This window comes from Tyto alba, unplaced genomic scaffold (genome assembly GCF_018691265.1).
Source record: "Tyto alba isolate M040663 unplaced genomic scaffold, T.alba_DEE_v4.0 Super-Scaffold_1000006, whole genome shotgun sequence".
Classification (NCBI taxonomy): Eukaryota; Metazoa; Chordata; class Aves; order Strigiformes; family Tytonidae; genus Tyto; species Tyto alba.
Window position 1 is genome coordinate 35,949,984 of NW_024881272.1, and position 16,382 is coordinate 35,966,365.

The following is a 16,382-nucleotide window of genomic DNA, read 5'->3' on the forward strand; positions in this document are numbered from 1 at the left end:
AAAGCTCAGGGATAATCTTATGTATGTGCATAAATACCTGATGGGATGCAGTGAAGAAGAGGGAGCCAGCCTCTCCTCAGTAGTGCTCTCTGACAGGACAAGAGGCAGTGGGCACAAATTAAAACAAGGAATTCCACTGGAACACAGGAAAGCACTTTTTTTATTGTGAGAGATGTCATACACTGGCAGAGGCTGTACAGTCCCCATCAGTGGATACTCAACTAGACACAATTCTGGACAACCTGCTCTAGCTGACTCTGCTTGGGCAGGTGGGTTGGACTCAATGATCTCAAGAGATCCCTTCAAACTTCAACAATTCTGTGAATTCATTTGAAATTTCTTACCAAAATGTCCTTGCCTTGCTGTGATATCTTTTATCATCTGAATTTAGTGCTGGATGGTACAATTACTGTCATCAGGTATTAGTTTTGCAATGCTTATTTCTCAGGTAGGCCACCTGGGAACTTAGTTCTTTAAATAAAGTGCTTAATCACTATAAATCACCAGCTTACTTACCCGAAGGAAGACCAATAATGCAAAAATAAGTATTTGACATGCATAAAAAATAAACTAATTTTTGACTCTTCTATGCAAGACAGGATTACACATAATATTTCCTGTATAGAATCAAAATACTGCTCCTCCCTGGTATGGGTCACATGCCAGCATCACGTGTCAGTAATCAATAGCACGATCATCCTAGACAGTTTTAATTAGGAAGCAAAGGGGGTTTTTTTGAACAAAAGGACAGTTATCTGCTCTGTGGCCAAATTCTTGGATTTGCTTTTCCACAGAACTGAGGTACCTGAAGGAAACTATTTCTAAATGTCCTGTTCGCTGTGATGCCATGAAGTGCAGAGCAGGAGTTAGTACACTTTAAATCTACTCCCTTTAGATAACCTTTAGTTATGGCAAGCCTAACGTCTTCTTATATGCGGAAGGCTCGAGAGCGGGCCCTCTGCGGGTTCCCGGGCGCCGTGCCGCACCGACCCTGCAGCACGGCCTCGGGAACGGCCGCCCCGCCCAGCCCCGGGAGAGGCGCGGTGCTGAACGACGGCCAGGCCCCGCAGCCGGTACCGGCCTGGGCCGCCCGGCGAGCTCCCGCCTCGCCCCTGGCGCCACCCCGGGCCGGGCCCGTAGACGCCGGCGGGCGGCTCTCGGGCAGCTATACCGACGCCCTGCCGGGCGCCGCTCCTTGCTCCGCCCCGCAGCGCGACGGTCCTTCCGGTGCAGGCGGCAAACATGGTGGGTATCGCTCGCCGTACCAGGGAAAGGCCTCGGCCCGGCGGGCCGACAGCGCCCGTGCCTTCGCCTTCGCGGCGGCGCGCAGGTTTCCAGCCGCGCAGCTCTGCTCCGCGGGCCGGGGGGCCGGCGCGGGCTAGCGGCTGCGGCGGCCGCGGTGGCGGCGCTGGTAGCGCTCTCCGCTCCGGTTCCCGAGTGGGCCCGGCAGCGCGCCTGCCGCCCGCCTGGGCTGGGCCTGGCGGTGCCTGGCGACGTCGGGGCGGCGTGGGGACGCGGGGCGGCAGCCCCACGCTGTGGGGCCTCGGGGTCTGCGTCCCGCCGGGGCCTTCGCGGTGAGGGGCGCGGCGTCCCCTGCGCGCGCCGTGAAGGACCGCTTCCGGGTTTTTTTCTCGCGAATTGGTGATTTTTCTCAACTTTGCTGAAAGATTTCGTTCGCAGCCTTTCCCTGGTTAGGATCTAGCCAGACTCAGAAGTGACGATGAGAGATACAAAATCTGCCTGATGTTCAAAATAGACGAAGAGATGTCTGTTTCCAGTTACTGCTACTAGCTGTTGACTAAATGATACCTAGGGAGTAAAGCCTCTTGAACTGACAATACAACTGACGTTTTATTGGTACTTTTTACAGGGGACACCACAAAAGGACGTTGTAATAAAACCCGATGCCCCAAGCACATTACTTTCAGAGAAACATGCGGACTATATAGCTTCATACGGGACAAAGAAAGATGATTATGTAGGTGTTGATTTGTTTCAGTACATCTGTGGTTTTATTAACAGCAATAATAACCCTTATTCGCTTGCTCAGAGTTAAGAATTAAATGCATGCTCACAATCTAATTGTTTCTTGCCCTGCAATTCAGAGTGTAAAAGAAGATGTCTGTTAATTTCCCTAGGTCTGTGATGAGTTTTGGCATGTATTATCTGAGTATAAATTTGAAGATTATCGGTTTAGCTCTAGAATTACTCTGAGACCTGAGAAATTAACTACTTGTTGCTTCTTCATCCACTAGAATGCATGAGTATAGCTGCATTTACATGTTGCTCTTTTGATGGGACAACATACTGAATGTCACCACAGCACTACTTCATACTTAGTAGGTCTGATAAACACTTTAGCATCAGTTTCACAGTCATAGGTCATCAGATACAGCCTACAATAATAGAATTCCATTTCCATCGGATGAAAAATGTCAGTAACTGCTTATGTCTGAAGAAGAGTTGCAGTTACCTTTACTGTCCACAAAAGAACGCTAAGCGCTATTGCTTATGACTGGTTTTGTGCTTAAAAAGTACTGCATGTAGAAAATAATGTTTATGGGTAGTGTAGGTGATGTGATTAATGTAAGATAATTCAATATGAAACTTCACTTCCTAGTGCATTTTTAGATTGTGGCAGTTTTGATACTTGGAAGTAAGTTTCATTAAGTGTTAGACTTGTTATTTTTGAGACTTGTTGGGGTGGTAATTTGAGTGGTAGTTTGGATGCCAAGATAGTACCTGATGATATGGAGTGAATTGCTGCCCAGTACTTGTAAATGTTTGACATTGAGCTTGATACTTGGAACTAGAAAATACAGGGGGCGAAGAGAATGTAGTGTTTGTAGATATATACTGTGCCATTTGCCTGTATGTATGCATGTGTATATACAGACATGCACGATGTATAGAATATTTCTGAGTGGCTGATACACAGTAAGTTGTTAATGGGATGGAAGATGGTTGACATACTACAAACTTTGGAAATGTTAACTGATATATTTTCATTGCTCTATATTGATGATGTGCTTATCTGATTAAGAACTAAAATAATGCACTACTTAGGAATACTGTATGTCGGAGTATTTGAGGATGAGTGGTGTTTACTGGGGGCTGACAGCAATGGATCTCATGGGGCAGCTGCACCGAATGAACAAAGAAGAAATTCTGGCATTCATCAAATCATGTCAACATGAATGTGGTGGAATAAGTGCCAGCATAGGTCATGATCCTCATCTTCTGTATACCCTCAGTGCTGTCCAGGTAAATGTAACAGGGTAATTTTAGAAAAAAAAACCATTTTTAATTAATGATTTTGATGATTTCAGGTTTACGATCCAGGTACTGTTGGATGCCAATGGCAAAAAATATTTCACTACCTTATTCAAAAAAGAAAAAATCTATTGGACAAAAGTTTAGGATTTAGCTGTATCATTTGCTAAAAAATTGTCAGGTTTGAGATTGTTGTGCTTTTAATAATCATTTAATGGTGACTGCATTCTTGATAAATTTTGTAATGGTCTTGAAATACTTATTAGCTACAGGTTTTACTGGAGTTTTTGGTAGGTAATTTTAGATTTTATAAATTATTCTTAGTGTACATTGAGGTGAAAGAGAGGTATGACCAGACTAAGAGTATAGTTTTGCATTTTTATTTTTCAATGTATATATTACTATATATTATGATTGCTATATATTATAACATTAATGAATAATTATGTAATATTTATATAAGCTACATATTTATGTAATATGCATAACTGTGTGTTTACACTTTAATACTGTACAAAAAAAATCGTAGTACTCGGTTCTTATTGTGTTCCTTAAATCTGCTTTTTTGGTGTATAACTTAAAAATTATACCAGTCTGTTAAGCATTTTATTTATTTATTTGGTGTGTACTCTTCCCATGAGAAAAAGGTAATTCTCAATCTTATTTTTTTACCCTAACTATCTCCATTATAGATTTAATTTCTCACTATCTCTTGTGTCTTTTTAGTGTGTATGTTTGTGTTTTGTCTTTGTTCTCCTTTTCATGCGAACCATCGTGGAAAAAAATACTGAGAAGACTCAAATGCTTCTAAACTATTGTTTGCATAATATATCTAGTCCAGTCTTACGGAAGAAATATTTAAGTGGGGTTACAAATAAATTAGATAGCATCCTGTTTTAGGAAGAAAGTGTGTTGGATTTAAGACTTAAGATTTGAAACCCTTAGGTAGGACAGAAGAATGCTGTTTTCTTGGGTCAGCGATGAGTGTTAACTTGTGCTCTAAAGTTGATATTTATCACCACTTTAGCTCTAGAATTACTCTGAGTACTTTGAGAACCAGGAAACTAAAGTTTCTTTAGGCTATGACATTTGAACTTTTCCAAACTGTCCAATCAAACTTTCACAAATTCTAATCCAGTATAAGGAGAATGGGGTACAATTTGAGATTGTTTACATTAAAGATGTTCGTTCTTAAATAAATACTTGATGTTACTAGGAGATATTTTCATGTCAACTGAATGCAGCTCTAGATGTGTGAAGTTGAAAAGTGTTAGGAACTACTAACATAAAATTTTTGTGGTAAACTTAATTAGCATATCTTAGTGAGCATCTGTGTTCTTAGTGCACAAACACTGTTGAGTCCTATCTACATATCCAGAATTTTTAAAGGGTCATGTTACATCTTCTGTTGATCGCAATTAATAATAATTTGTTCAGATTTGCTTTTTAAGGAGTATACTATGATTATATATGTTTTCTGTTGAAGTTGTACATTCTTTTTTGCATTTCCATAAGATTTAGATAAAATTTAACAGTTGAAAGATGCCAGCTAACTCGAGGTGCTCAAAGTCATAGTTGTTGGTATTTTTCAGCATTGGCACTATAATATTGCTTTGTTACAACTGTTATTTCTATTACGCTATTTATAATAAATTCTTAATTACTCTCTTTACAGATTATGCAAGTTATGAGTAAAAGCACGAAGGCAGCTGGGGCTCAGAAACAGTATTGTTAGTTTTGCATGACATTGTGTCATGTGGCTTTACTGGTTCAAATCAGTGCTAGCTCAGAAAGCTTTGTATTCCCTACTATGACCTTTATTTTTCTTCAAGAATATATTGACTGTACAGTTTGTGTCTAGGCATATGTTCATACTTTTTCTTAAATTTTTGCAATTTGGTTCTGCTCATTATGTTTAAAAATTGTATGTAAATAAAAATCTTATAATTTGAAACTAATCATTGCTGAAAGGCTTGGACTGTAAGTGGTATTAGTAACTAGCTGTTTAACTTGCACATATCCAAGTAGCAGCAGTGCACACACTACAGATTTTTAAGTTGATGTCATTATCCCATTACAAAATCTAACCATAATCAAATCTCTGTTCTACGTAATGCTAACATAAAAACAAATAAACCTGAATACGCTTTTGAAAGGAGAGCTGGAAGTTGGAAAATAACAAAGCATGAAAGAGTTCAGCTTGAATTGCCTATATTTTCATTTGAGAATTTCTTAAAGTTTTTATACAGATAGATGAGCTGTAGTAAATGAAAATTTATTTTAATAAACCTTTCAAAATAGTGTTCACAGTCAATTAAATAAAGTCTCTTATAAATCTAAGAATTTATATATTTTTTAATTGATTTTTTAAAATTTTGCCTCGCTTTTTTTCAGATTCTTATCTTATATGATAGTCTCCATGTTGTTGATATAAATAAAATAGTTGAATATATACAGAACTTGCAAAAAGAAGATGGATCGTTTGCTGGAGACAAATGGGGTAATTTTTAGATATTTAAAATTTAGTGACTAGGTCGACATGTGTAATTGTGTGAACTTAAGTTTCCTTAGATGGTCTTTTTGCTTATGTATTGTATGTGAACGCTTACTTTATCAATTATGAAAAAAGAGGTGTGGTGAAGGAGAGAGTTGTGGTTTATTCCTTTAATAAATATTCTAAACTTCAATTCTATTCTTGTGTTAAAAATAAATTGTCCAGCTCTTAAAGAAGAAAGCTTGTGGCCATTTGTAACTGGACAGTACTTTGATATACTAGATATGCTATTCCATAAGGAAAGTTTTATGCTTGCTACTTAATGATAGTCAGTTACAATCTTTTTCCAATGACAGCTGTGAAAGGATCTTTCACTATATGTGAATGAGAAAAACTGGTTTTGTTCTCATGAACTTCCTAATACTGATTTTGTTTCTGCACACAAGTTCTTTATGAACAGAGATGGTATGTTTCAGCTGTAGCATAAATATTTAGTCACTCTAAATATACTTATCCCCATGGAACGCTTAAATTTTAGTAAAATCTATTGCATATCACTCATGTTAATATTCTGGTAAAATTCAGCAATCAAGATCAGGGCAGTATATGTAAGCTGCTGTAAAAGTAGCCATTACTCTATGTGTTAAGATGGTTCGTAGTTTGCTGCATCCTTTTTGTTAAAGTATTGAAACAAATGTACTGAATGCACAATGGATTTACATTATTTCTGAAAGGCAGTTACAGCACAACTGAAGGAGTGTGATACCTGATGTAGTACAGAACAGCACGTGTTTGTTTTATATGTTTAAGACTGGACTTTTGGCAAAAGTCTTGTATCACTTTGACCAAAAAAAAAGAATGTTTACAGCTGGCTTCAATATTAAATCTTGACTTCAAGTATTAATTGCTTGGAGTTTGTGCTAAGAGAGCTGTATCAGTACAGAATTGCTGGGCAATCATTCTGCTGTAGGTGTGGCATTTTTGGTTTAGCTTCCAGATACAAGTATGCAAAAGAAAACTTGCAACTTTCATCAGTCTTCCTCTACAACCAAAAATAGATTCTGTTTCTGCCTGGATTTAATGCAGATCAAGAGTTGTGTCTTGAGTATTTCCGAGTCCACTGCTCTGCAGTTATCTAGTAGAGCGCTACAGATAAACTCTAAAATTATGTAGTTACTTGTAAATTATCACTGGGTGAATTGATTTGGATATATATCTGACTATACATCAGTTCAAAATGAGTTGTTCACTTTTATGTGTGATAAACATACAGAACACTTGAATTGTAATGTACACTTTCTAAATCACTGAGGAAATAATTCATGGACTGGAAAAGGCAACAGTACAGGGGCAGTTTTTGGCTAGTATTTTAACATTTTGTTCCATAATTTCAGTGGTGATTTAAATGTCTTTTTGTTATTGGTAATTAAAATCCTCTTATTTCATTCCCTACCCCCACGTTCTAGGAGAAATAGATACAAGGTTTTCCTTCTGTGCTGCAGCAACTCTTGCACTTCTGGTAAGTCCTATATCATTACTTGCACAACTACAGAATCTTCTCTTTGGTACTGCTGAACTTTCTGTAGTTAATGAGCTTGCTAGAATACAAAGTTCATTAGCTGCTTTTCTGACTTGCAGGGAAAGCTGGATGCTATTGATGTGGGGAAAGCAGTAGAATTCGTTTTGTCCTGTATGAACTTTGATGGAGGATTTGGTTGTAGACCAGGTTCTGAATCACATGCAGGACAGGTGAGTTTTTCTTTATATGGAGATATTTTAAATTAGCAAACATCACATACTGCCTATGTATGTTTCTTTACAATATTTATCAGTTATGTCGATTAATATACCTTTCTTGTTTCCCAAATGCCTGATTCTAGTACCTTAGGTGAAATAAATGAACAAATAGGTAGATAAATCTGAGAAGATGAGTAGAGACTCACGAGTTTATAGTCTGGGAAAAAAAAAAAGATCATAAGAGAACAATTTTTAAGACTGTATTTCAGTCTTCACATAGTGAAGTTGGAATAGTTCACAAGAGGATTTTTAGAGAATTTGAAATGGATATTAATGGGGACATTGAATAAGATCTGTCACTGTGTCTGACACAAATCATAATGAAATGTAAAGGTCAATCGTATAATATTTTTGATATTTTTCATCTGATGAAGTCAAATAAAAGTAAGACTCGTACCTTCTAAAGGGAAGGTTTGCTTAATTATTTGAGGGAAGTCAGTTTTAAGGTGAGATGCCTAGTTCAGGCATGGGAACATTTATCATGTTTTGTTGTAGGCACTAAAGAATGTTTTACCGGTGACAGTGAATTCTGAAAAATGCTAAAATAAAATCTAGTTGAAAAGAGAATGCAGAAGTATAATTGGAACACATTAAGGAATCTTTCAAGGGAAGAGAATCTCAATGACTTATTCTATCAGAAAGTTTACATAAAAACTACCTTTCCTATTTTTATTTTTTTCATGGAAGGGATAATTGCACTTAACCTGAATTTATTAATAGAAATCAACTTCTAATAAAATATTTGAATGCTGTTACAATCACCTGTTTATTTTGCATAATTATGGTGAGCAATGCCATAGCCAGGATTCACCTCAGCATATGTAAATACTAGAGGTATTTTGTTGAGGAAAAAGTGTTGGGTTTTTACCCCATTTTCTTTAAATTGGGGAAAAAAAAATTAAATCTGGTACATGTACTTTATCTTATGAGTTTTATGTACAGTAGCATTGCCCATATGGTCTAAATGTCTGGACTATGTTCTAGTGTTCAAGGAGATCAAATGAAGTAGCTGAACCCACTCTATTTGCAGCTGGCATTTCCTTGGAGGATTAGGTTTATTGTATATATTCACATGCTTATTAAAATGCTGCAAAGGGCAACTCCTTCACCTGCACAGTAGTTCAAAAGTTTTCTGGGAATAACACATTTATTTTGCAGTATTCTTGGATAGGCTCATCCCTGTTGATGTGTGCTTTTGCTGTTGTGGTTTTTTTTTTTTTTTTTTTGTCTTTTTGGGGGTGTGTTTTATTAGGAAAAGGTGATTATGAGCAGGCTTCGGTTGATATTGTGGTTTCTTCCAGTTTGTGTTTAGCTGCTTTCTTAGTGACTGCATGAAATGTGACTGGAGTATGCTGTTGTACTATAAATGTTATTTCCCAGGAAAAAATAAACAGGGTTAATCAATGCACATATATTACATGGCACATTGAAAGTAACCCTGACATAACTAGATATATGTGGGATTGACAGGGTAGTTAATGATCAGGGTTAATCTGTTTCTGCTAGAGAATTCATTTGGTCTTTAGTTTGCTCTCCACAAGCCTTAGGGTAAGAGGCACATACAGGAACAAACCATAGGCTGGATGCAAAGTTTTCATAAAGGCCGTATCCAGCCTGCAGAAATCAGTTTGAGTACTCTGGCTTGAGAGTCTGTTTTTAAAATAAAACTGTATGGCTCTGCCTGATCTTTTAGGATCTTTTTCTAAACCTTGGATTAGTGTGTGATATTACTAAGATCATACTGTTCTATAGTTACATTGTATAACTGGTAATTTTATACAAAAGCAACTGTAACAATAACATACTTTTCTAATGGAAAAGTAAAACTCATGTGAAACTAGAAGTTGAAATGTGTGCTTATTTTGTATTGTGTTTGCGTGACTGTATTTGTGCTTTGAGATCTTCCTGCATTTAGTCTGCTAAACTATACTTAGTTTTTAAATACACAAAAAAATTTATGTCTGTAATTTTAGATCTATTGTTGCACAGGATTTCTGGCTATAACAGACCAGTTGCATCAAATAAATGTTGACTTGCTGGGCTGGTGGCTTTGTGAACGTCAGTTACCTTCTGGAGGTCTCAACGGACGACCAGAGAAGGTATTAGATGGTTTATTTTGTTTGTTCAAACCTCAATAGAGTTTATTTTGTCTAAAGCTGAGGTACTTCTGGAAAATGTCATGACTTCTGTGAAATATTTAGTAAAATTTTCAAAGAAGTCAGACCTTTGTTTTGATTCTTCATTTTGTCACTAATACTTGTCAGGCAGTCTTCAGCTATGCTTAGTTTGAGTCCTCTATTTAGGGAAGTACACATGCTGAAGTCTGTCTTGCTGACCACTTGAACCAGTATCCTGTTAAATCAGGACCTGAATATTTTCTGACATTGGGAATGATCTCTCCTGTATGATTTGTACAAAAATTACTGGTTTACTGGATGTAAATCCTGAGTGTAGTAGTGTAATTCCACATCACACTGGGAAACATGTAGCCTAGAATAATCTCCACTGGCAAATAGATAACCAACCAACAGATTTAAAAAAAAACCCAAAACGTTGAACTAGTTGATGCAAAGTTCTTTGTACTTACTCCTGAAAAAGGCACTGTGATTTTTTTTTTTTTTTTAGCTTCTCCCACTGAAGGTGGAGTGGAGGCTGTTTCAAAATCACATTCTTATGGTTTTGTTGAAGAAGGGGAGAGGATTGAAAAAGAGACTTCCCCTTCCTGAAAAAGGGAAGTCCTCTGAAAAGAGACTGCAACCAGGAACTTTCTTCTCTTTTACTCCAAAGAAACTCTTTAAGTGTTGTTTTTCTGCAACAGTATTATGAGAGCACACCTAGTAATTTGCAAAATCACCAATAAAATTTGCAATGTCATGTTTAAAACAAAATGAAATAATAATCTGCTTCTCTGCTTGCCAGTTACCTGATGTATGTTATTCATGGTGGGTGCTCGCATCTTTGAAGATGATTGGTAGGTTACACTGGATTGACAGAGAGAAACTGCGCTGCTTTATATTGGCTTGCCAGGATGAGGAGACTGGAGGATTTGCTGACAGACCAGGAGATATGGTAAATAATCCTTTATTAAATAAAATGTACCTAATTGAAAATTTCAACTGAAAAAGTTAGTTTTCTCCTTTGCGTGTAACTCAACTTGTGATTCAGGTGTGTTTTGCAGAGCCTGCAGTTTACTTTAAAGGAAAGATATAGGGTAGAGGTGCTTTCGAAGGCTTGCTTGGGGAGCACATATTTTATATTGCACTTGAACTGTAGTATCCCCCACTGAAGTCAGTTGCTGTTCCTTACAAATTCTGTTTTGGTTCCCATAACACATACCCCACAAATCTTTTCTCACAAGACCACTTGGAAGATGTCTGTAGAAATGCTATGTTTGGTGGGGGGTTTTCTGGGGATGTGTGGGTTTTTTTCAGGGGTTGTTTTGTTTTGTAAAATGATATGCAAGCTGGATTCCAGTTCAAGTTAAGTAGTCTTCAACTCTCTTGGTGGTTTTGCCTGATCTAAGTAAGTCCCAGTTTTTTATTAAGAATCCTTATATGCTAACTTCTGTTCTGTGCCTGCCCAGCCGCTGAATATATCCTCTCATTGGCATTACATAGATGAGGGAGGACGCAGCTTTTGTGATAACATTATGAAGAGGCTGGTGTATGGATTTTCTGCTTGGTTCAGAGAGCAATTAATGGTTTAGCTGGTCTGTTGTCTCTGGTTTCAAGCGAAAATAACTGAGATTGTCCAGATAAAATAGCAAATCAAGTTTGTATGTTTCAAGGGTGCCAGACAGATAAAATTAAAAGTATTATGAGACCTCAATGCAATTCCTGTAGAACACTTGGCTGCTTATTTGTCAACAGTCAGGGGGAGGTCTTAGCTTTTTTTCTTGCAGCTGACCCTGTCTTCTCCTTTCTCCACAAATGCATTAGCTGAAGTATCTTTCTATTGCTTTGCAAGCTGGTACATTGTTCCCACTTGGGGGAGGGGGAGAAATCTCTTTACTTTGCTGTATCACTTGGTTGATCACGTGTTTTAGTGTTCTGAAAATGGGAAGGTTTTTCGGTTTCTAAGGAGCTCACAGGAAAGCCTTCTCTCTTTTTGGAATTCTCCAAGAAAAGCCTAACACTTAGTCTTAATGCTTTTCTGGCTTTGACATCAATCCTGAGCTCTTGCTAGAAGAGCAACTTTGCAGAGCCTTTCCTCTATATCTAATGCAGGCACCTTTAGGAGAGTTTTTGCATATTACATTAGTGGTCATTTTGTATTATTTTCACCTGTCATCTATTGTGGAAGTGGGCACTGCCATAGAAACGTTGATGCCTACAGGCTTTTGATTTGTTCCTGCAGAAACTCATTCGTAACAGACCTTGTTGTTTTGGGAGGCTGTTTCGTTTTTTTTTGGTGTGTTTTTTTGCTTTTTGTTTGTTGGTTTGTTGGATTTTTTGTTGTTGTTTTGGGGCTTTTTTGTGGTTTTGGGAGGGTTTGCTTGTTTATTTTGCGGGGAGGGGGGATCTTGGGATTTTTTTTAAATTAGTTCTAGGTTCTGGTCTTTTGATTTGAAATAGTGATTGTATTTCAGGTTTTGAACCACTTGACAGTAAGAGCTCTGTCATCTTTTTTGAAGTTCCAAGCAGCTAGTTCTTGATAACTTAGTAGCTGTGCTTGTTAGCTTTCAGTTGTAATTCAGTAGCTTCTTCCTTTTTTACTTGCTTTAAAGAACATTGCAGAAAGGAGCGGGCAATATAGCAGTAGATACATCTTCTAGGGATCCAAGTTTCCATGAACACATACTGTTCATCAAGAGGTTGAATCTGTAACTTCATTTGCACTCTTCCCATTGGGGACTATCTTCCCTTCTGGGCCTGTTCATCAGTACAAGGAAATTCTGTCTTGCCATTGCTGAAGTGTACTGTTCATTATTATTATTTTGCTACGTACTTATTTATTTTACCCCTTCTCTAATGGCCACATACTCATTCTGGGAAGGAGCAAGTAAACATATGTCTGAGCTTTGACCACACCTGTAATGTGGTTGCCAAACCACTGAGGAGCAAGACTTGCTATGCTAGTGTAGTTTGAACCTTCTAGGCTGTGGTCAGTGGTTGGAGATCCTGTATAAGGCTATAACATGCTAATTCAGCATAGTTTACTGTGGTATAGAACCTTTGCAATAAGATCCAGAAGTTCCACTAATGCAAACAGGAGGTATGCTGCACCAGACAGCAGAGATACTTTTGGATAGGATTTTGTAGAATGGCTAATTAACCACACTGGCAGGACGCTTATTTCATGAGACTTCATAGTCTATCGTATGTGGTGATATGTGCTCTTAGGGAAGGTTCATGCAGTGAAATAACTTGCTTCAGTCTCTTCTGGGCGTTTTCTTCCTTGTTATTTTTTCCTTTCAGTTTTCTAGCACAGTAGGTTGCTTCTGCCCCCTCAAGATTTTACAGCACAGCTCTGTATTCAGAGACCAGTAAAGAGCATTATAATGTTGCTGAAGCTAAAATGAGGAATTTATTAAAGTGGTACTTGTAGATGATCAAATTTACTTCAAAAATATTGATTATCTTTGCTTCTGCTACCCTATGAAATTGCATGCTAATGGAGACATGTGAGTGCTTCCTGCCAAATTCAGAGTCAAAAGTCATCTTAGCAGTAGACAGTCAACAAGCATCTCTGAGTAAAGCATAGTATCATAAATGCATGCAGTGGAAATTATCTTGCCTGTCAACGCACATCAGCACAAATGCAAGTTTGTTAAGTTGTGTTGTCTTCTCTAGCCATGGAGATACGCAGTTCTCTTGGTAGCAAACAAAAGCTTCATTTCATACAAATGAAAAGTTGACTGACTTTTGGAAACAGATGCAAACTTTCTTTCTTCTTCCAGGTGGATCCATTTCACACCTTATTTGGAATTGCTGGACTGTCTTTATTAGGAGAAGAACAAATTAAGGCTGTCAGTCCTGTCTTTTGTATGCCAGAAGAAGTCCTTAGAAGAATAAATGTACAGCCTGAGCTTGTGAGCTAAGCTTCATAGAGACAATAGGTTGATATGCCCAGTTGCTTTGGTTTTAATGATTTAAGTAATCTCATCTCTGAAACTGTTAGCATATTGTTCTTTGAGATGTGTTTACACTACAAAAGTAAAGCAATAGCTTTATTGTGGGCATTGTCACTTTGTAAACTGTATCAGAACAGTCTGGCTCTAATAATCTGAGTGTAACATGTTCTTTGCTTGTATATAAGAGATGTAGAAACATTTCTGTATCTAAATATATGGGCCTTTGCATTTTTTTTTTAATATTCAAGTCAAAGCAACAGTGTGAATGCTTAATTTTTGTATTCTTGTGATATCAACCATGTTAGCATCTGTCTTTACACAAGCATGTTTTGATCTTGGATTACACAAAGCACTTTAAAAGAATATGAAAAAGAACCCCAAAGCCCTCCTTAAGCCATGCATTTAATGCCACACACTTGTGTATTTAATTCTTCCTGTTCACGTTTGCCATCACTTTTATATACTGAGAAAAAAAGCTTTTTCTTATGATAGTAATTGATACCAGTGAAAACAAAAATTAGCGTTTCATAAAGTATATAAATGTCTTCATTTATTGATGAGTCCCTTAGACAAAATTTCACTGATACTCGAGATGGAGCATACCTTGCTAACGCTAAGAATTCTAGAGAAGGTCTCTATAGGACAGTGACTTGTAACAATATAGAGGTGATCCTAAATTTGTGGCTGGTTGAAATCCTGCTTTGGTAGCTTTTAAAACAATAATTGCCAACACTTGATTATGGTGTAATTGAGAATAAAACTAGTCATGGAAAATACTTGTTCTCTGAAGGATGAAGTCCTCTTTGTCTTCACAGAAGTCCTAAAATTGCCTCTTAATTTACATTCCACACTCCCTGGCTGAGATTGACTGATATTCCAGTTGAAATACAGAGTAAAAGGTAATTGTGAAGGGGAGGAAGTCTTTGATAATCTCTGTACTTATGCTTAAGGAAGGTCTAAAGTTGTTTAAAACAGTTTTAAAAGACAGCTGGTTAGATTTATCCAGCCTATTTGTGTTAGTAGAGAGTAAACTAGAATTGGACAAAGTAACTTTTTGGTAGGCTTTTACTTGTAGAGAATTTCAAAGGGAGAATGTGTATTTGAATGCTTGAGTATTTCTAATTATTTTTTTAACCCTTCTCTGCAGGCTTTTAGATAAGGTAAAAACCCTACTCTCTTTAGCTGCCCAGTTGCCTATTGAATTCTTTGGTCAAAGCTTGGAATTAATTTATTTTTCAAGGTTTGGAAAAAAGTTACAGTAGGCTTTGTGTTGAGCATAAGGGAATCAGAGCACTGATCGGGGTTTATCTAACTGTAAAGTTTAACAGAAAAGTTTAAAATAATTTTTTCTAATTTCAGGTTGCCTTTGCAAGTGCAACTTCTTTTCATCTAAGGAAGCACTGTTTGGTACATAGGAATTTGCAGTTTTTTCCATGTTGTGCAAACAAAATAGCATTCTCTTCAGAATTTCTAGTCTAGTCTAGGCTGAGGCACCCTGGGAATTAATATGTGGGTGATAACTGCATGACAGTGTAGAACACTTCACTGTAGGCTGAAATCCTACTAATGGTATTGGAGTTTTTCTCTGAAGAAGGTCTGGTCAACTTAATTTCCTAAGTCAGCTGTGATTTGTGAAGATCTTACAAGATTATAGGTTAAAAACTGGGTGAGTATGTGCACAAAATAAAAACTTCTTAAGAATATTCTTCTATTCTTTAAATCATTTTTTCAAAATACTGTATTTTTAGAAAAAGTCATCACAATTTTTCTTATGCAAACAAAATCATATTTTCTGTTAAATGTACTGTGAAAAAAAATTAGTTGCCCGGTGTGTCTATGTTAAGACTTATGTCATTTTCGTGCAGAATACTTTGTTACTGTCTACCTCTGTTTTGTTAAAAGTACTGATCAGATTTTCTGAGTTTATGTAGTTAGAAACTTTGCAGTAATTAATCTACTGTTCTCAGTCTTCAGTTACATGTCCTTTATTAAAGGTTTTCAGAAATTTGTACTTTTATAAGTTTTTTTTTTTCCCATGGAAACCTTTATATGGGAAGATCTTGACATTATCTTAGTACTTGATCTTAAGTACTGTAGCGTAGCCAACATTCCCAGCAATAAATTTTGCAAGATGCTGTATGAGAATTTGCAAAAGAATAATTAATAATTCCGGTACATAAAATTGTGTGTCTATAGATATGTTTATTAAAAGAAAATCGGGTTGAGGGAGGAAATCAATAGCCATTCTGTTACCTTTTGGTCAAGTCCAGAGGTCCGTGGTTTCTTACCAAAGATGATTCCTTTTGTTTTTTTTTGAGACAGTTTGGTTAGGCAAATTCAGCCTTATGATTTGTGACCATAAGAAAGGAAGGAAGGTGGAAGATGGACATTGCTTTTGTTTCTGCATTTCTTGCTGTACACTTGGATTTCTGTCAGAGAATAGGAAATCTAACACCGGCTTCATGAGTCTAAATGCACATGGGAGGTTCGGTGTAGGACCTGTTATTCAGAACAGTGGTAGTAACCGGAATTGGCACCTGCTGTCTTTCATCGTTAGCTCTGCGGTGGAAATTAAGTTTCTGATGCTCAAATTCTTAAAGCTGTCTGACTGATGATGCTTAGTGCTGAGAGAGCACATGCCTGATCTGAACTAGGATGTCAGCTTTCAGATGTCAGCTGAAGAGCTGCAACTGGTAGGATTTATATTGTGAAGCTGAATAACCGTCAGACAACAACTGTCCATGA

At 37.3% G+C, this 16,382-nt stretch overlaps 1 protein-coding gene and 1 non-coding gene across 2 annotated transcripts; both read left to right on the plus strand.

Annotated features, from left to right (window-relative positions):
• The first annotated feature begins 1,014 nt into the window (after positions 1 to 1,014).
• On the plus strand, positions 1,015 to 14,413 carry RABGGTB (Rab geranylgeranyltransferase subunit beta). The gene is made up of 9 exons (XM_042803153.1): positions 1,015 to 1,245; positions 1,871 to 1,978; positions 3,067 to 3,264; positions 5,668 to 5,773; positions 7,234 to 7,286; positions 7,406 to 7,516; positions 9,538 to 9,663; positions 10,484 to 10,633; positions 13,464 to 14,413. Exons 1-9 carry the CDS (start codon positions 1,243 to 1,245, stop codon positions 13,602 to 13,604), a joined length of 996 nt encoding a protein of 331 aa, XP_042659087.1. The 5' UTR covers positions 1,015 to 1,242; the 3' UTR covers positions 13,605 to 14,413.
• Positions 2,138 to 2,220, plus strand: LOC116960420. The gene has a single exon (XR_004406387.1). It is a non-coding gene; the product is annotated as a small nucleolar RNA SNORD45 (small nucleolar RNA).
• Positions 14,414 to 16,382: the final 1,969 nt, after the last annotated feature.